At 39.2% G+C, this 21,657-nt stretch overlaps 1 protein-coding gene across 16 annotated transcripts in view; it reads left to right on the top strand.

Moving 5' to 3' along the window:
- The window catches only part of SPATS2L (spermatogenesis associated serine rich 2 like), a 1,108,221-nt gene that overhangs the window by 1,036,651 nt on the left and 49,913 nt on the right, over positions 1 to 21,657 (top strand). For 15 of the 16 annotated variants that reach the window (XM_050750707.1, XM_050750712.1, XM_050750709.1 and 12 more), the window contains 3 exons: positions 5,051 to 5,159; positions 9,151 to 9,200; positions 11,991 to 12,237. In XM_050750707.1, coding sequence (XP_050606664.1) covers positions 5,051 to 5,159; positions 9,151 to 9,200; positions 11,991 to 12,237 — 406 coding nt within the window. Of the gene's footprint in view, positions 1 to 5,050; positions 5,160 to 9,150; positions 9,201 to 11,990; positions 12,238 to 21,657 lie in introns of those variants that run through there. The other variant, XM_050750714.1, reaches the window with a different exon arrangement.

Here is a 21,657-nt window from a genome sequence, read left to right as displayed (position 1 = left end):
ATAGAGCTATAATGTAGCAGAGCCAAGATTAGAACATAGGTCTGTCTAACTCCAGCGCTCTTTCCATGACATTTGGCTCTCTATAAAGTACTCTCCCTTACTCGGGCAAACTTAATTCCTTCTCTGTAGCAGCACAGTGCCCTGTTCATAAGGACAATACAGCACTTATTACCTACTTTTATTGTAGACATTTCTGGCTCCACTGCTAAACTATGCCTCCTTACAGCAGAACTATATCTGGTTTTTCTTTGTATCCTCAGCTCCTGTCATTTAATGGGGGCTCAACCATTGTCTGTTTGCTAAGGTGAGCCTAGGAAGGATAGACAGGGAGTTACTGGGCTTTTTCATATTTTTAAAACTCCACAGAATACCATGAGTACCTTATTCAACAGAAGTAAAATTGTAAGAATGTAAAAATCTCATAAATATTCCTCCAGTCTCTGTTATTGAAATTTGAAGAACACATATATGTTCTCCCTACCCATATTATGCTTAATGACATCAATCAAGTGAGACCTGCCCACTGTTATCATGGGTGGTAGATGCAGAGTGCTGGGATGGTCCACACACACACACCAATGGAGTCTTCTTTTGACTCCGAGCAGCCGCCTGGTGTAGCTACAAGTTGGCATTCTCTCACTCCACATATATGTATTAAATGCCTACTACATGCACCATATTAGTTGCTTGTGAATGGGCATGGTGATTATCCAAAAATGGCCAAGATGAGGATTCTGCCCTCACGTTGCCTGCCATCTGGGAGATACAACACACACACAAATACTGGAGCTATAAAGGAAAGGGGCTAAGACACTTGCTGACCAGGGGCTACAGGAGTTGAAGCAACGATGACCTCTGGCAGGGAGTATGGAGAAGGATTTCGTGGAACACATGGCATTTCACCTGGAATGTACAATTCAGACACATCTTAAAAAAACCCAGCCTGGGGGTGGGGGCTCACAACTGGGCATGGGGAGCTTGTCTGTGAAGGGGTAAAGTCGGGCATTTAGAAAGCAAGTTGGAGCCCAATTGTTGCTGGCCTTGAATGCCAGGTTGCAGATAATGAACTTTATTCTTAAGTTCTTAAGGAAGAGGGTAAAATGGTCATGAATATACTCCAGGAAGAGCAGCTGCCTGGGACTGAATTGCAGGGGAGAGACTGGAAGCAGAGAGAGCAGTTATTTTATGTTTATTTGATAATGCCGGGTCTTTGCTGATCACACAGCTGTGTGGGTGGATTGAAAACTTTGGTCAGAGCCACTTTTGAAACTCAGACATAGTTTTAGTGACTCATCAGGAAGCCAAGAAGAATTTCTAAGGGTCATCACAGCCAGGCTCAAAAGATGCACAGTATGAATGAGGAAATCCATTAACAGCTCTTAACCAGACATCTCAGGGACTGAGAAGGTAAGTTAGTTTGGGAAACTGAAACCAAACAACGTCCATGAAAGTCACACTGCCTCACTGCCCAGTTAGTGCAGGCAAAAGGCCAGCAGGGCGGGCCTGAGGCTCAATGGGGCAGAGCCTGCAGAGTCAGATAGGGAAGCCCCAGAGAGAGGAAGGATCATGACTAAAACGCTCAAGAGGTGGCATCAAAACATCGTGCTGTTTCTAGATAGCACATTGACTTTGCCAAACCAGAGTGAAATTAGCAGAAGCAAAATAGGGGAACATAATTTTGGGAAGGTAAAACAGTTGCTAAATGAACCACTAACTAGCCATCTTGACTGTCACCCAACAGCGGCCACCTGGTGGGACCACTTTGTTTATGGCATGAGAGCCCTTTAGGGGTGCAGCCAAGTGCAGCTTCAAACAGTGGCTTAGGTGTTAGCCTGGGCTGTGACAATGAAGTAAAAGGCTGTGTGTGTGAAGCTGCGCCAAAAACAGCCTCTGCAAAACAGCCGCTGCGGGCGTGAATTTTATGAGTTCTCCTTATGCAAACTACCATTAGGCATGCATTGATTGATCCATTCCTCCAGGAGCATCCGTCCTCGGAAGCTTGGTTTCCAACTGCAAAGGCAAGCCTTTCAGTACAGCCTCACCATAACTCTTCCTTGGTCATCCACGCCTTATATTTAAAGCTCTTCATAATGACGGCTTTTTTTTAAGATTAAAATGCTTAAACCCTTTTTGATACCACTGAATTATGAGTAGTGACACAGTGAGGTTCCTTTATTTTTATGTGCACATGTGAGTTCACACAATTTCTCCATCTTTCTCGAAGACATTTCCAGAGGAAAATAAACATAGTGAATTTATAAACAACAGGCTGAGAAACAATGCCGCTCTCTCCACATTAGCCAAGTCAAGTGATTAAAGCAGAAACAGAGGTTGGCCCAGAAATTTACTAGAATTCAACATTGCTATGTGATATCCAAGTATAAGCAGAAACTATTTTTTTTTCCCTTTTTTCTGTAAAACTTGGAATACCTGTCCTAATTAAATGTCTTCCTCCAGGAATTGCATCTGATATTCAGTTAGATTTGATATGAGAACTCAGTTATTGACAGTTTTCTAAGGATACAGTCAGTGCTAGGATATACAAAATGACAAGGATAGAAAATGTTTTCTGTGCACATCTTACCATGTATTTTTTTCTTTTAAAGGAGGATAGGCAAGAGTAGTATAAACATCTAAAAAGGAAGTATCTCTACAAGTAGTGGTTTATTTTGTGTTTTGCCTTAACATAATACAACATTGTATTTTGCAGGGGAGAGACTGGAGGCAGAGAAAGCCATTTTTTATGTTTATTCCATAATTCTAGGTTTTTGCAGTTCACACAGCTATGTAGGTGGATTGAAAACCTTTGTCTAATATAACTATAATGTAGTTAATATAATTGCTGTTATATTAATTATATTATTTAGATGTGCCTGATGTGGTAATAATGATGGTGATTATTAAGAAATTTTATGTAATGTGAACTAAGCCATAGTGGCTTGAAATAAATGCTAGATTTTATTTAAAAGAGCTATATTGGAAGGGTAATGTAATCTTTAGGTGTAATTCCAGTGCACTGGTAACAATGCGGCAAATATTATGTATTGTTGGACACATTCTGTTAATGACCTTCCTGGGCCGGATGGAGGGATTTTTTTGTGGTTTTTTTCCTCCCCACCTTGGCCTCTCTCAAAAACAAAAACAAAAACAAAAAAAGCTCAACAAAAGGATAGTTGAGGGATGCTCACACAAGATCAGAATCCTTTGCACAGCCTTGTAGGCCCTGTACGATCTGGTCCCTGCCCGGTTCTGATTTCCTCTTGTGCTCTAGAAGCCTACCCTCTGCCTCCCTCCCTAATCACGTCCAGCTCCTCCCTCCTCATCCATGCCTTGCTTCTCACTCATGCTGTTCCCTATGCCCAAAATGCTTTTCCCCTTCCCCTCCCACCCATCTCTTCTCATTCATCCTCCATCCAGGTCTCAGTGGATAAAGTCATGTAAGTCGAGTCTCCCTGTCATATGATTTTATACCACTTAAATGGAATTTGTAGGCATATATTTATGCAGTTATTTGGTCAATGTGTAAATCCTCCTCTAGTCTCTAAGTTCCAGGAAGTTCGATGGCTTGTCACATAGTAGGTGTTCAAAAAATACTCACAGAATTGGATTTTTAAAGAAGACACAGAGAATACGTGAGAAAGAACTTAGATTTGAAGATGTTCATTTTTTTAATGGATGCTAGGAAAACTAAGAACAATGAAATGTGAGAATAGAAAACAATCTATTGATTGTTTTGATCTATTGATTGTATGAGTCACACACATACATATATATATATATAAAATATTAGAGTCCTCCGTAAAACTCAAATATTTAGCACTTATAAAATGTCAAGATTCAAAACCAGCTTTCTAATCTATAGTGTCAGCACCTTTACAAGTCATATACCCACCTATGCTTGTGCTGGGTGGGTACATGACAGTAGCTTGTGCTGTTATCTCATTACAACCTAAATACTCTTACATGCAGATCTATATGGAATAGGTGATCTGTTTTCTAACATAATCAGGAAATAGGCTCTCCTGTTCAATGAAATGTTCTGGTCAATAGCATCACATTACATATACCATACCCATTTAATCCATATTCTGTGAATCCAATTATACTAAACTGCATTTAACTCTGAAACCCACTGGTCATAATTTAACTGCTGATGAAAACGTTCGAAGACCGTACAGTGCTTTAATGATCACTTACCTTTGCACCGTGCAGTACTCTAGTATTTGTCAGTAGCAGCTGCATTAATCCCTGTGATAGAAAATTGGGTGAACCAGGTTTTACTAAAATCAATAGAACATTCTGTAGTTATTGCAAGTGCTGTGAGATAAAGGTCAATTAATTCTAATAGGCAAGAAGAAAGAATATATGCTAAATTTGACTAAGAAATGCATATATGTCATTAAACATTGAATATAAACTTTAACCTATTGAAATCCTTAGTGGATATATGTATTTACTTTTACTGTTTTCAATGTTGGATTTTCAGAAGTGTGTTCACGAACATTTTTTGGACTATAAGATTACCATTTCAAAAATACAATGCTCCACATTTTTGTATCTTTAAACATTAATGGAATTTCACAACACACTTCTGTGACCCTCAAGATGACTGTTTCCACTGTGCAGATAGAGAAGCTGAGGCATGAGGCTATTTCTGTACATTTTCTAAAGATACTCCCTGAGCCAGTGGAAAGGAAGCCTGAGACGGAAAAAGACTCTGTGTCTCACTGAGAACACATCTTGTATGCATCTGTAGTCTTGGGGGAGGGTAGATTGAAAAACCAGAGGTGACTTTTCACACATGCTCCTACACTCCTACAAGGAGGTCTTTGTAAAAATGTGTACACAAATAAAGTGGGTATCAAGGTGATTACCAGGATGAATTTTCACTGGTCTGGTATGCCTTGAGTATGCTTGATGGCAAGAAGGTAGATTAGTTGGCTTTTCAAGGCCTTTCTAATAGTTATAATTCTATCCAGTGGGCAATTCATAGATGAAAAATATTTAAAGTGTTCACCTTTCTATTTCTTTTTTTTTTTTTTCTTTACAGATCTATGCAGTTAGATCAGTTGTTCCCAACAAAAGCAATAATGAAATAGTCCTGGTGCTACAACAGTTTGATTTTAATGTGGATAAAGCCGTGCAAGCCTTTGTGGATGGTAGGTATACCTGTGCCTTGCAGCTGAAGATGTTAGACCTAAATATTCCAGATATTCCATATTTTTTTCCTTAAATGAACTGAGTGTCAATTCATTATGAGTACTTTAGGTCTGATAAAAATGTGCTAGGCTTCACATGATCGCACCACTGCACTCCAGCCTAGGTGACAGAGTGAGACCCTGTCTCAAAAAAAAAAAAAAAAAAAAGGCTAGATTTTAAAAACACACAGACACACTCAATAAGAATAGAATTTGGAAGTTCTTTATCTCTCATTTAAGGAAAAACAGACTCTAGATAGTTTTCAAAGGATATTGATTATAATGCTACTAATTTCCTTGCCTACCAGTCATTCCAATTTGATATTAAATGTGTCCTTGGCCAGCAATGACTCACGTCGATAGTCCCAGCACTTTGGGAAGCCAAGATGGGCAGATCAGTTGAGGCCAGGAGTTCGAGACCAGCCTGGGAAACATGGTGAAACCCTGTCTTTATTAAAAAATATATAAAAATTAGCCAGGCTTGGTAGTGTACGCCTATAGTCCTACCTAGCTTCTTGGAGGCTGAGGTGGGAGGATGGCTTGAGCCCGGGAGGCAGAGGTTGCAGTAAGCTGAGATCGCACCATTGCACTCCAGCCTGGACGACAGAGTGAGACTCTGTCTCAATAGATAAAGAAATAAATAAATGTGTCCTTTATTTGATGTCATTCTTATGAATGGAGGATAATGTATTTTGGTCCTTATCTGGAAAGTCTTCTCACTTCTCCAATTGGCATAATTCTACTTGGCTGTATGACTGGAATTCTTAAACTTGATGCTTATGTAGTCTAAGAGGACTGGTTTATTCTTTAATGTCTTTAGTTTATGGTTTTTAGATTGCCAAATTAATCAGAATATCAGTTAATCTTACCTCTAAAATCTTTTTGCTTTATTAAAAAAAAATTTGTTGTTTAGGTAGGCCATTGCCAGAGATGTCACAAAATCTAAAGTCTCAGGAATATGTTTATCCTATAAATTTACAATGTAATGCTTTGGATTTCCTGTAAATTATGGGGAAATTCTCCTCTCCTAATCAAATTAAACAAGTTCCAGTTTTGAACAAAGATCTCTTACTTGTCCTTAGTTATCATATGTCTTCTGTCCTGGCATTAGTTTCTATTTTGTAAATATGGGCAAGCTACACATAATCTGTCAAATAAGGTCAAGGAAGACCTGCCAGCACATTTCTCAGTTGTATCCTATTTACAGTTTGTCAAGGACAGTTTGATTTACTTATTTTCCTAGGAGTAGAATAACCTTCTTGAGTTTCTAAAAGTATAATTGCATTTCAGGGCAAGGTCTTGGAACCAAGCAATATGCTCACATTCTGATATCAGCAGTCAAGGTTTAGGGTCCTAATTGAATTAGCAAATGGTTATCATTCAGTAGACCTAGAAGCAAATCCATGGTGCACAACTTTTCTCACTGTTTTTCCCTGCTTCATATACTAAGAGATATATAATTTTTAGTCACGAGAAGCAAATAGTAGAGAATGCAATATTAATCTAACTTTGCAGCATTAGGTGCAGTTTGTCTCAAAAAATATCTGGAAAGAAGCACATCCTGGATCAGATACATTCTCTTTTCAGATTTTACTTGCCAACATCGCCTGCATGGAAAAAAAGCTTTAGGAAAGGAAAAAGACTATTATCCCCATTCCTTGCTACCCCCACTTAGATTGAGGCCCCCCACGTTCCTCATCATGAAAGTTTTTATTGCAGCATGATCTTGATGAGATGCACAGATGCACAGTAACTGATGGACTGTCATCAAATCTGTTTGTATTTAAACAGAGCACCTTGCTTGTCCTTCTTGAAATTTTCACCTTGTCAATGTTGAGATCTCATTAATAAAACTCTTTGATTGCTGAGAAGCCCCATGAGAAGTCATTTTGGTTGGGGAGCAGTAGGAAAACTTGATTTAAAAATACTGGGTGCCAGGAAGGTGGCTCATACCTGTAACCCCAGCACTTTGGGAGGTCAAGGCAGAAGGACTGCCAGGAGTTTGAGACCAGCCTGGACAACATGGTGAGACACTGTCTCTACAATTTTTTTTAATTAGTCTAGAGTGGTGACACATGCCTGTAGTCCCAGCTACTCTGGAGGCTGAGGCAGGAGGATTGGCTGGACCCAGGCTGCAGTGAGCCTTATTTACACCACTGCACTCCAGCCCAGGCAACGGTGTGAGACCCTGTTTCAAAAAAAAAAAAAAAAAAAAGCCAAACAACTGACAGTCAAAAATATTTGTTAGGAGTCATTTATGAGGCATACAGAAAGCACTCTGAGTGGCTGAAAAACTCGAAGCCGTTTCAGTATAATTAAAATTTAATAATAACAGTTTCAAAATCCTCTGTAAATATGGGTATTTCTTCTTCAAAATTAGTCCCTAAAGCTCATTGTCCAAATTACAAATAGAATGTATATCAAAACATGACAATTAGAGGACTAAATGAATATGGCAGTTGTGAAAACAGTAAGCAACTCAACACCACCTTCTGATTAAAATGAACAGTATTTAGCATTTTAAAATTTTAGTTTTATTTAGAAAACTGAAGCATAGCTCTAAGTAAGAGCTGCCCTAATTATTATTAACCAAGACTTACCAAGAAACCTAACGAAAGGGACTTTCTAAATTTCTTCAAAAGGAAAATGCTGTGAAACATTAATTCTCTGGACAAATTAGAGGAAGACCAACCCAGTTAATGAAAAGGCTGAATTATAGCTTACTTTTAGGCGCAGTCTTATTATTTCAAGTACGTGCAACTCAGACAAGTCTAAGAGCGGCATTGAGTTGGAAACTTTAAATAGATAGGAATAATTAGCCTGTCTAAACATTAGTCAAAGCCATGTGGCCTTCTGCTTATCTGACAGTGACAGTAGACTCAATAATTGGGAGCCTACTAATTTGAAATATAATATTATAAAGACCAGCCTGAAATTTATCTTTGCTTAGCCAACATACTCCTTGTAGACAGCTATTAGTATATTTAGATTAGAGCTATTAGTATATTTAGAGAATGCTTAAAATTGTTAAAAGAATACACTTAAAAGAGCTACTCTCTTTTAGAAATACTGTGCCTATTTATCTGAAAGCAACTGATGTCCTCATTACCAATAACTTGTTATTGAAACTACCTTCAGCACAATTGGAATGAATGAATGAACTTTGTTCGACTATGTGGAAACATGGGTTGCAGCTGGCCAGCGATAAAACATTTTTTTAATGTCTTGTAATTTAATTAGCCATTTAATTTATATATAATTTAATATAATTTGAATATAATTTAATTAGGTATCTTCTCTGAGTCAGTGCAGTTCTACCTACATATGTGAATGGGATGGATAGAACCTGGGGCCCAACTTTTCACTTAATGAACTTTTTTTGGTTTCAAGGTAGAAGTCTTGTAAAGACCACATCCCATCTCTATCCATGCTAACTCCAGAGAAACTAATATCATTATAATGTGTCTTCCCCATCCCCCTGCAAGATGTGAACATATGAATAGGGACAGAAAAAGAGAAGGAGTAGCCAAATAGAAAGCTGCGATTCGCATTGTTAATAATATTCAGAATCCCATATTTGGTTCAGAAGATTATAGGTATTTTTATTCATATATCAAACAGAATAATTTTAATTCTACCTGTGGCAACAAAGCTGCTAGAAAATTCTCAAGATATATTTCATTTTCCCTAAGACAATATAATGATAAAAAAGTAAGCTTCATGTAGTAAGGCTTAATATTTTGATAAAACCAAGATCATACAGTGAATTAAATGAAAATCTGGGAAATAAAAAATGAAACTGGCATTTTTATTAAGATAGGATGTATCAAAACAAATGAAAAAGCCAAAAAGAAAAAAAAAAAAGCTGCTACCAAGATGGAAAGGCAGAGATGAATTTTGTGTGGTGTTTTATGATGTGAATATTTGTTGAAGATTCTTTGTCTTTATCTAGGCAGTGCAATTCAAGTTCTAAAAGAATGGAATATGACAGGAAAAAAGAAGGTAAGATTAATATTGATTGTAAATTGGTAACGTCTTCAATCAAAACCTTCATGGTTGTTATCATTTTAACAAGGCTGCCAGTTTTTGGCTTCTTTCAAATATGTTAATATATACACCCAGAAAGCTTCCAAATTCATGACTCTCGTAAATTACCAGATACTCTCACTAGTAATGCCCTATTTTCTGCTCAGTGTTTTTAACAACCAGGTGTGCTTAAGAAGTCCCAGAGTTGTTCTCTTTTTTAAGTATAAAGGGGAGCCCAGCTGGAGAATTCAAAGGATTCAAAACATTAACTTGCCTGAACGTATCCTGTAGCACAAAGAAAAAAATTAAGGAGTATTTTAAAGATACTTGAAAACTCTAAATATATTTTCGCATGTTTTTCCACCTGAAAGAAACTGTCCAAGGCTGCCCTGAGATGCTTTTTTGGCTGAATTCTAAGGTAGATCATTAATAAAAGAAGAAGAAAAGAAAGTGCCTTAGAACCATAATAAGTAAGGGACCTTCTTGAACACTGGTGTACTGCTCTTTGAGAACAAAGGGAAGGGGATTTTACTGTGTCCCATTCAAATTGGTATGCTTTCTTGTCAAGTCACAAAGGGCCTGGGATTTCTGGGAGCTCGTGAGATGCATCTGTGCATACACACTAGCAAAAGTGTGCCGCTCCTTTCAAAGTAACTGTTCCACTCATTCCCGCTATGACACAGCAAGGCCTTGTGTTTCAGTTTTCCCAGGATATCGTATGCCAGTCTACCCTTCCCCATGGGGGAAGATCACAGGCCTGCAAAACAGGTTCTGAACAAACAATAACACAGTATTACTTTCATAAAACCTGAAGATTACTGAAATTACAGGAATCATCCTTTCCGTTTTTCTCCTCCTAGTTTCATGTAGAATAGGAAAATTGTGAGTTTTTTTTTTAACCTTTGTATGCCACCATCTTTGATAATCTCTGCTTAATCTTTAATCATAGCTTCCCAGGCCTCTGTGTGAGATGAACATGATTTGCAAGTGATTGAAAGGCAGTATTTAGACTTACATAGAAAAATTTCAAATGTGTGGTTTGGGTATTAGATTTTTCTGATGTGAAAAAAAGAGCAGATAGCAGCTGCAGACCCAATTCATTACTAAGTCTCCCTCCTGGAGGTTGAAAAGGAAAATGGTCTCCCAGCCAAGTAGATGTGAGGCTTGAGAGCCAGAAGCTGCTGTGGGTGTTTTGTGGGAATAAGTGCCACTGGCCTTGCCTTGACCCTGGGACACACACCTCTCACCTAGGAAAGCACTTACTGGGGCATGATTGTGGTTCGAAAGGAAAAGAGAACAGGGAGGAGAACTGAGAAGAGGAAACAGTTTCTTCTTCTTTTGTAAATGTGTTGAAGAACAAAGCCAGGCTGATGCTCACCTGGCACTCACTCATTCAGCAGGTGGGACAGGGTCGTTCTTATGGTTCAGGCGTCTGTTCCGATTGGCGGGGCTGGTACCATACTGTTTGTTGAGTACACTGAATATCAACTGGGTACAAAGCAACATCAAGTCAAGCATATAACATAATTAGGAACAACATCTTCTTAATTTTCTTGATATTCTTAGGTATTCACCATTAGAACATTGTAAGAGAGATATAGTAAAACTCTGTATTTTAGACTCTTGTGATATTGGGGGGTCTAAACAATTTCAGTTGTATAAAATGCAGGGTGTTATTTCAAAGGAAATAAAATGAAGCCTTGTAATGCTATTCAGCTAGCAGCCGAGAGGTCCAGGGGCTTTCTCACAGGAAAAGGGGGACTTATATCAGTTTGGCATTACCTTGAAGCTGTTGTCTGCTCCAGCTGAAATATTCATGGGATGGCAGGGCGCAGTGGCTCATGCCTGTAATCTCAGCACTTTGGGAGGCAGAAGCAGGAGAATCACTTGAGCCCAGAAGTTCGAGACCAGCCTGAGCAACATAGGGAGACCCTGTATCTACAAAAAATTTTTTAAAATAGCTGCATGTGGTGATGCATGCCTGCAGTAACAGCTACTCAGGAGGCTGAGGTGGGAGGATCGCTTACGCCCAGGAGGGTGAAGCTGCAGTGAGCTGTGATCACGCAACTGCATTCCAGCCTGGGCGACAGAGCCAGAGTGAGACCTTGTTAAAATAAATAAATAAATAAATAAATAAATAAATAAATAATCATGGGGATGATTATGGATCCTGTGGCTACCTGGGGCTCACTAGACAATGACAGCAATTCCAGGAATCTCCTGGTTAACTGGTTTCTGTTTCAGAGACCCAACCTGGACTTTAAGGACCTACCTTCTGTGCCCTCATTTTACAAGAAGAAGTTGCCTGCCTTTTCCCTAGTAGTCCTCCCCTATACCTCTCCTTCTGCCCAGCAGATGGGAACCTTAGTGGCCTCCTTGCCTCTCCAGCATTCACCACTTTGAGATGAGAGCTAATCCCCAATGGCAGGATAACTGAAATCAAGTTTTTTCAGGATGGTTATCACAAGATTTTACTGTAGAGCCTCAAATAATATGTCAGTTATTTAAGCCATTCCTTGTTGGTTTTTTCTTCCTTTTATTGGAACCTTTTTAGTTGTGTTTATGAGGTGAAAGTTTATACAACTTACTATAAGAGAAAAGATACTTAAATTAACTTGGGTTTAATAAAGACGTAAATATTCATCCAGTCTGTAAGAAGAGCCAGGAACCAAAAAAGATAACGTATCTTATTTTCATCTCTCAGATTCACCTTATATTTCAAGAGTCTGAGTTGAATATTATGTTCTCATGTGTTTCTCATTCTAGAACAATAAAAGAAAAAGAAGCAAGTCCAAGCAGCATCAAGGCAACAAAGATGCTAAAGACAAGGTGGAGAGGCCCGAGGCAGGGCCCCTGCAGCCACAGCCACCTCAGATTCAAAACGGCCCCATGAATGGCTGCGAGAAGGACAGCTCGTCCACGGATTCTGCTAACGAAAAACCAGCCCTTGTCCCTCGTGAGAAAAAGATCTCAATACCTGAGGAACCTTCAAAGGCACTTCGTGGGGTCACAGGTCAGTAATGCTTAAGTAAAATTGCTTAGGAAGACACAGATGTAAAGAGCACAAAGGGAGCTCATGGGGGCTACTGTTGATATTGTTGACAATGGAAGGTTGTTTTTCTGCAGTGTGTACAGTTCAGCCTTCCTGAAGACAGGATGGGGGGTGATGGGGAATGTAACAGGGCAGAGAATAAATGCTCGATCTAGCTCTACACAAAGTCAGAGGATTTTCTCTCTCTCTCTCTCTCTTTTTTTTTTTTTTTTTTTTTTGAGTCAGGGTCTTGCTGTGCAAGGCTAGAGTGCAGTGGTGGTGTGGTCGTAGCTCACTGCAGCTGCAGCCTTGAACTGCTGGACTCAAGCAATCCTGCCTTGGCATCCCAAAGTGCTGGTATTACAGACATGAGCCACCACACTTAGCCGGTCAGAGGTCTTTTTTAATGGAAGTTCTAGTTTAAAGAAATATTCTGTATAGACACCTTTGCTAGAATTCACCTGGGGTAGAAGGAATAATTGATGACAAAAAGAAATGTTATTAAATGTTTTCTTTTAGAAAGGGCAGATCAAATTATTTTAACTGCTGGTATTTTTTATATGATGTGACAGAACATAATCTTCCAGGGTGTTAGAATCTGGAACATTAATTATTTGTGCTCTAGCTATATATTTATTAATCTTCAAAAGGCTACTTCCTAATCCACTGTTAGACTTTGGGCACGTCATCTTCTCTAGGGTCCCATTTCCTTTCTGAAAAATAAGGAAACTGCATTGGAATCTACTAGATCACTGCTTCTCAATACCATCTGACCCAATGCCCCATTTTTAGAACAAATCCTAAAATAAAACTCATGCATAATATAACCTACCTAGAAACAGAATTTCAGTAAATAAAAATATAAGAAATTCAGGAAAAACTAAAACAGAAAGCTCAATAGAGAGGCCAGATTTTTACACCCACTTATAATGAATCACTTTGCAATTAAATGAAGTAAGGCAGTAGTCAGCTGGATGTTGTGGATACTGTGTTCTTACATTTGACATGTACAGTAAGAGCTCAATAAGTATATTTGTATATAACATGGAATCACTGTGAATGCACCTGCTACAAATGCAGTCCGATTTAGGGGAATGGGTGTCAACTCTAATATCATGACTGCTGATGTGGTTTTCCACATGGCCAAAAATTCTCAGTCAAGTTCTAAACATCATGAAGTACCATCTTACTTTAATTTACACAATAGTTGAATCTTGGAAATCCAAGCAAATGTTGGAAATCCATAGTAAAACTGTCTAGAATCACATAATTTATATATATATATATTTTAACAATCATGAATGTCCAGGAGAACATGAGAAGGTTCAGGACTCAGGATAATTCTTTGTTGTGTAGGACATTCCGAGGATTGCAAGTCATCTAACATCCTGCCCTCCAACCCCATCCCCAACATACACACACAATCATTTTGCTAATTTTTAAAAATGCCCCCTCAGTTTTTCAGAATGTCTCCTAAAAGATGGTAGATCCCCTGATGAGAACCACTACACTAGTTGACCCCCAAAGTCCTTCTAGTTATAAAATCCTGAGTTTGTTGAATCAGTGGTGTTTTAAACTCTTGTTATATTCAGAGCACTGTGCTGGATGCCACAGTAGATTCAGAGAAGGATATGATATGGTCTAGGCCCTGATGGAATCACATTCTGATATCTTTGAAGAGAAGGCTGTAGATTCACTGGTGAGTTTAAAGTTTGGGGAAGAGAGGTGCAGTATCCAACTGAGTGATCCTGGGAGATTTCCTGGGAGCATTCGGTATTAAAGGACCGATAGAACTGAGGTGGTGAAAAGGATTTGGAGGGTTAGAGAGAAGTAAGGAGAACTTTACTGAGTGCCCTTAGGTATTGCACACCTGCTGTATATGACACACTGCTGTCCTCTGACAAACCAAAGATGAATAAGACCCATCCGTGCCTAAGAAAAGTTCAGTCTACCAGAAGAGATGGAGGTGCAAACAGAAAAGCAAATGGTGACATGTACCAAATCAGGGTGGCAGTGAGAAGGCATTAAATAACTGGCACACTCCATAATACACTAGTAAGTTCTTAAATTGCTCACAAAGCACACATTTTCTTCCAGAAACACATTTCGTAACAACTCCACTAATAGTGCTGAAACTCATATCATCCTTATTTACTTCATGATGGTTTCCTAAAACCAAACAATGACAACAACAAAAATAACCTATTTCATTTTGAATCTGGATTCTCCAGGAATTTTTCAATTCAATTTTCACTGTGCCCACAATTTTAAGACTGTTTTGATTTATAGTCAGAGCAAGAGAAAGAAATTAAATAATCGAGTGGCAGATTCCCAGCTTTACTTGTTATTGCTTTCACATGAATTACTTTCAAAATCTAATTACTCAAGTTGCCATTTTGATATCAATCATAGAATAAAAGCTTAGCATGTATATATTTTCATTTACTTTTAATTTATACCTTCTTTGTAAAACAATGTCTGTAACTCTATCAAGTATATGACATTAAAGTAAATGCAATTTAGAAGTGTCTCCTTCCCAGTGGACAGCTTCCTTGAAAGTTAAGTACCCCCCAGGGGAGTGGGTACAAGGGGGCTTTTGGAAACCCTAACATGAAACTTTCTGTGAAGAATTCTTTCTCGCACAGTGATCCCATTCTCCCTTCTGTTTTTTAAGTATAGCATGATGGCATTGAGATGTGTTAGTATTATTTGTTAATACAGTCACTGATTCATTACAAATGCCTGTGCAACAAATGCCTGTGCAACAAATTTTTCTGTTAAAGAATAAATGAGCCAGGCATGATGACTCACGCTTGTCATCCCAGCACTTTGGAAGGCTGAGGCGGGAGGATTGTTTGAGCCCAGGAGTCCAAGACCAGCCTGGGCAACATGGCAAAACCCCTGCTCTATAAATAATACAAAAATTAGCTGGGCCTGGTGGTGCATGCCTGTACTCCCAGCTACCTGGGAGGCTTAAGTGGGAGAATCACCTGAGCCTGGGAGGTTAAGGCTGCAGTGAACTGTGATCGTACCACTGCACACCAGCCTGGACAGCAGAGTGAGACCCCTCAAAAAAAAAAAAAAAAAAAAGAAGAAGAAATGATGGTAATTGAAGGTTAGTAGATGTTCTTCCAAAAGGAAGCAAATTCTTCTTCTTAGCCCTTAACTTCATTAGCAGCCCACTTGTTATGATTGTAAATTTTAAAATGAGTTTTTAGCTACAGTAATCTGCCATTATCCTTGGAAGATAGGTTCCAGGACCCCTAGTAGATGCCTGAAATCATGTGCACTGTTTTTTTCCTGTACTATACTATACTGTGCTACAATTTAATTTATAAATTAGGCACAGTAAGAGATTAAAAATAACCAAGAATAAATAGAACAATTATAGCAATATACTGGTCTCTTTCTTGCTCTTTCTCTCTCTCTCTCTCTCTCTCTCAAAATATCTTATTGCACTATAAACATCCTTATTGTGATGATGTGAGATGATAAAATGCCCACATGATGAGATGCGATGACACCCAATCTGATCACCAAGACAGTCACTAGAGTGACGAGTGGGCAGGTATCATGTATGGCATGGACACTCTGGACGAAGGCATGATCATATCCTGGGCAGGACAGAGTGACATGGCACAAGATTTCATCATACTACTCAGAACAGTGTGAAACTGAAAACTTAATGAGTTGTTTATTTCTGGAATTTTCTGTTTGCTATGTTTGGACCGCAGTTCACCATGGTTTACTGAAACCGTGAATAAGGGAGGACTATTGTAGTCAGATTTTCCTGCCTTCAAATTATGAAGGTTCATCAGAAAGTTGATGCCAAAACTATCTAATGGCTTTAATATATTTGCTCAATCTACTGGCAATCGCAAGAGCTCTAACTCATCTGCAGATGAGTGTTAGGTTGTAGACACTCTGCACCCCATTTTGAGTAGAATGTTGGAACTAGAAAGGATGAGAGTGAAACTTTAATCCTGGCTCCCCACTTTATAACTGAAGAAACCAAGGCTCCTGGGTTGAGAAGCTGAGAGGATAACCCTTTTGAACTCTCTGTAGTTTGCAAAAGGCTGACTCCAATCCATGCAATTTTGTCATGTAGTAGAGAGTTACTGCTAAAACCATGGGTTCCCTAACTCCTAAAAAAAATGTGTAATTGAAAAATTAGAAAAAAGTCACAATAACAAAGCCACATAATGATATTCTGTGCTTGAGTGAGTTCACAGCATAAGCCTAAAAGAAATCTCCAGGCTACTATAGTGGGGCGTTTATCAAGACCTCAAATAATGGAAGTAGCTCAACAAAGCTTGCCCAGAGTGCCCCACTGGGCAGGAGGCTGTGAACATGAGGGATGCGTGTTTTATCTTTTTATAACACCTTGACATTCAGGATCTCTCTTTTTAAAAGTCTTAAACAGAATCATTTTTTGGTAGGGGAAAAGTTAGCTTTAAGATATGTGCAGGTGGCTCAGGGGTGTTAGTGTGACTTCCTACATGAAAAATCACCACCAAAAGCATCATCATTTCAGGCTGTAAATATAGCACTGTCAAGTGGGACAATGCTGTGTGTCAGCAGATAGCTTAGAAGTTTAGGAGTATGTTTTAAGCCTGAGAGTAGTTTTTTTCTGTATCTCAGAATTTTTAATAACAGCTCAAATTGGATCTTTTATATAATCCAATCAAAATCACCCTGGGCTCAAATACAAAATCAGGCAAAGAGTAGATCAAGATTTGTTTTTGCTGAGCAGGCGCAGTGGCTCCCACCTGTAATCCTAGCACTTTCAGAGGTTGAGGTGGGAAGATTACTTGAGGCCAGGAGTTTGAGACCAGCCTGGACAACATAGCAAGCTCTTATCTCTTTAAATAAAGAGAAAAATTAGCTTGGTACGGTGGTTCATACCTGTAGTCCCAGCTGCTTAGGAGGTTGAGGCGGGAAAATCCTTTGAGCCCAGGAGTTTGAGGCTGCAGTGAGCTATGATTGCGCCACTACACTCTAGCCTGGGGTACAGGGCAAATCCCTATCTCAAAAACAAAAACAAACAAACAAAAATTATTTTACCAAAAGTAGTGCCAAGGATAATACTTTTTTCTAAGACCCTATCTAAATGTCTAAAGCTTATTTTGACCTTAGGATCTAATTTTCCCAAATGTTCCTCCTGCCCTATGTTTCCTGAGGCTCATAAGCTAAAATGTGTAACATTTACTTGTCTCCACTTAGGCTGGAATAGGAATTCAGATTCCTCTCTTGTCTTTATCCCACTGGACATAATTCCTATTGAATAGGAAAGGAGCAGGACTGTGGGCCATCAGCAGCGTCCCAGAGATAAACTCTGGGGCAGGGCTTTCCCTCTCTTGAGCTCCTCTTGCTGACCCAGCAGCCATCCTTTATGTTGCCTCCTCGTGTAAAGCATCCTGGAAAGCCAAGTCTTCAGTCCCTGTTCCTTGGAACAGAAGGCTCCATGCCGTGGTTGCTGACCTTCACGAACTGGACCGTACAGCCTGCCCTGTACCACAGAGCAGGAACAACCCTGTCGTTGTTACCTTTGCAATGCAGCTTCTGTGCTTGGGAGCAGCATCTGCACAGAGCTGCTTTCTCATCCTCAAGTGAACTGAACCAAATGTGAAAGAAAGGGTCCTGTGCCTTTAGAATGTTAGTTGCTCCCCCCCAATTTGTGCTTCCTGTAACAAACAACAAAAACAACCCACCACCATTTCACAGTATTGTTGTGGTAGGTGGCTCCCCACAGGTTGTTCAAGCAGATTTTTTTATGTTGCTGTTGGTCCTGGCCTCTAGATTACCTCCCCTGCTTCTCGAAGCCCTATATTGGACAGAGGATTAGCAAAGATCAACAAAAAGAAAGCAGCAGCTTAGAACTTTAATAGTAAAAGTCAAATGTGTATATTCTAGGATTTCAGCAGTGCCAGCTCTCAAATGGAAGCAACATAATATCACTGCTAAGAACCAGGGCTTTAGCGTTGGACATGTTTGGTTTCAAATCTTGGCGTCATCACTTATGAGGTGTGTGACCCTGGACAGGTTAACCACTCTGCATCTCACTTTCCTCGTCTGCAAAATAAAGAACATTCCTCCACTTTACAATATTGTGGTGAGCAGTAAACGAGATGTATAGTGATGAGCTCAGCATCTGGAACAGGGTAAACCTTTCCTCTTATCATTCATTTATCCATTGAGTAAATATTTTTAAGCATCCAACATGTGTCAGGAATTCTACAGGAAGTGGACAAGACAACAAAGGTTTTGCTCTTGCAGAGTTGACGTTCTTTGGGGTGGGGGGATGGGGAGAAGAGATAGATAATAAACCAGAATACAACTAAGTTACCAACATAATTCTAGATTGTAATAAATGTTATAAAGGCAGCATGTGGAAGGGCAGCTGGGGAGTGCGTGTGTGCCACGATTCCATAGGTCTTGCTGTGACGTGTCTGGAGACATTGAAGCTAAGATCCCAGTGCTTCAATTCAGGCTGTCTCATGCCAGCTTACAATGGTCTGAACAGCCAGTGTTTCATTTAAATTTTTGTTAAGTACCTTAGCTGATGCCCTTGTTGGATTATAGCCATAGGTTTTAACTTTTTTTTTTTTTTTTTTTTTTTTTTGAGATGGAGTCTCACTCTGTCACCTAGGCTGGAGTGCAGTGGCACGATCTCAGCTCACTGCAACCTCTGCCTCCCGGGTTCAAGCGATTCTCCTGACTCAGCCTCCTTAGTAGCTGGGACTACAGGCGCTTGCCACCACGCCGGCTAATTTTTTGTATTTTCAGTAGAGAAAGGGTTTCACCGTGTTAGCCAGGATGGTCTTCATCTCCTGACCTCGTGATCCACCCCCCTTGGCCTTTACTATTTTTTTTTTATTAAAGATCTAATACTGTATTAACATATATATAGCTGATGTTAAGTACTATCATATGAACATGGATTTCTGCAGTTTATATTTTGGTCAGGCACAGTGGCTCATGCCTGTAATCCCAGCACTTTGGGAGGCCAAGGCAGGAGGATCATTTGAGCCCAGGAGTTCAAGATCAGACTGGGCAACATCATGAGAGTTGGTTCTAAAAACAACTTAAAAATTAGCAGGGCGTGGTGGTCCATGCCTATACTCCCAGCTACTTGCAGGGCTGAGGTGAGAGGATCACTTGAGCCCAAGAGGTCAAGGCTGCAGTAAGCCATGATCACACCACCATACATCAGCCTGCGCAACAAAGCAAGACCCTGCCTCAAAAAATAAAAAATAAAAATAAAGTTTATAGTTTAAAGCACATAATTACTGTTGTCATTCATCTTTAATTATTGTTTTAGCATTCAAATACTTGGTATTAATTCCCATTTATAGTTGTGTTATTCAGTCTCAATCTCAGCTTCAAGTAACTTGGTATCTTAGATAGCATTTGCAGTGACTTAGAGCCCTTCTTCCTTTCTTTATGTATGATAAAGCAGAAAGAGACAGAGATAGACACAGGATGTAGTGATATGAGGGCACAGGAAACACAAAATCCCTCAGGTATTTTTCAGTCACCTGGGCAGAGTGAAACCAAAGCCCGCTCTCTTCTCTTTCTCTTTCAAAAGTATTTTTGCCGCAACCGTACAGCAGAAACACAAAACTACTCATCTTTGAATAGCTGATACCTTTATAACTTGCCACCCTCTCCTTGTTATGGTGATTTCAGTTACAAATGGACTTAATTAAATGGAATGTACCACTTACAAAGATCAAAAGGCTTTCAAAAAAAATTTTAAAGATTTTTGAACAAAGATTTAACTGTTTCTATTAAAATGCAGTAAGATGGAAACTCCATTTCCTCTGATGTGATTATTATGCATTGTATACCTGTATCAATATATCTCAAGCACCTCATAAATACATAAACCTACTATGTACCCACAAAAATTAAAAATTAAGAAAAGTTTTTTTAATGCAATAAGAATTAAACCTGTTTTGCAGAGAAATAAGACAGTGGAAAAAATCAAGTTAACTGGCCTACCTTGTGTCATTGACAAATTAGTCCATTGACTTTATTACCTTTTCGTATTTATGTATATATTATTATATATAATAATATACATATACATTAAACTTATTAAGGTATTAATGACATATGAGATCTTGTAAAGACAGTGAATGTAAATAAAACTAAATATGTTATTCCAATCGAAAAGTTACCACCTTTATGCCCTCTGAGCTGATCAAGCTTCATAGGATTTGAATGAAATAATAAAGTCTATCTGTATTTGATAAAGACACTATGAGAAGGCAGAACTGACATTGTGTCTGCTGCACAAACCTGTCTATTTTGGTCTCTGTTTCAAAGTTATTGTTTCCCCAAATTTTTAATTACCCTGTCATGTAAAGATAGAAGAATGATGAAACTTGCAAGTCACAGTATATAATAATTATGGTAGAATGGTTTTCTTAGCCTGGGCAACATGGCAAACCCCATCTCTACAAAAAATACAAAAATTAGCTGAGCATGTTAGCAAATGCCTGTAGTCCCAGCTGCTAGGGAGGCTAAGGTGGGAGGATCACTTGAGCTGGGGGTCGAGGCTACAGTGAATCATGATCACACCACAGCACTCCAGCCTAGGTGACAGAGCAAGACCATGTCTCAAAAAAAAAAAAAAAAAAAGTTTTCTTGAGGCTTCATCACTAGACCATTATTCTGTAACATCTTCAGAGAGTTACCTTTACTCCCTGTCTCCACTCTTCACCTCCCTCTCACTCGTCACCTCATTGTTATGGTTTTCAGCCCCATCTCGCCAAATAAACTGCTCTAGGTAAGCTGTTTTAGGTAAGTTTAGCAATGGCCTCCATGTTACTGAATCTAGCCATTGTTTTTTCATCTTTATTTTTTCCTTTTAGCAGTATTCAGCATTGTTGACCACTCTATCCTTAACAACTCTATCCTTTCCCTGTGGTTTCTATGACATGACACTCTCCTGATTGTGTCCCTCTGTCTTTACTGCTTCCTCTCTGTTCCCTTTGGAGGTCATTCTTCTTTACCTGGCTGTTAAATTGCTGAAGCTCCCCAGGGCTTGTTTGATCTCAGGTCCTTCATCATATAAAGCTACACACTCTCCTTAGATTATTTCAGCCATACTCTAGCTTTAATTATGTAAGATGGCTCACAAACTCATCTTCCTAGTTCCGGCTACACTGAACTCCAGACTCTTCTTTTGCTTTTTCACTTTGATATTTCAAGGCATTTCAACAACATGCTCAAAACAAACTCATCATCTCCCTTCCCAGTCATGGCTCTCTTTTAGTGTTCCTGATCCTAATGCACCATCTATCCAATTATGCAAAGTAGAAATCTAGTCATCAGTCATGACATCTCCCTCTTTCTCACTCCCCATTTCCAGTCTATCCCCATTCTCTGTTGGTT

The sequence above is a fragment of the Macaca thibetana genome, chromosome 12 (assembly GCF_024542745.1).
Source record: "Macaca thibetana thibetana isolate TM-01 chromosome 12, ASM2454274v1, whole genome shotgun sequence".
NCBI lineage: Eukaryota > Metazoa > Chordata > Mammalia > Primates > Cercopithecidae > Macaca > Macaca thibetana.
This window is presented reverse-complemented; position numbering and strand designations above follow the sequence as displayed.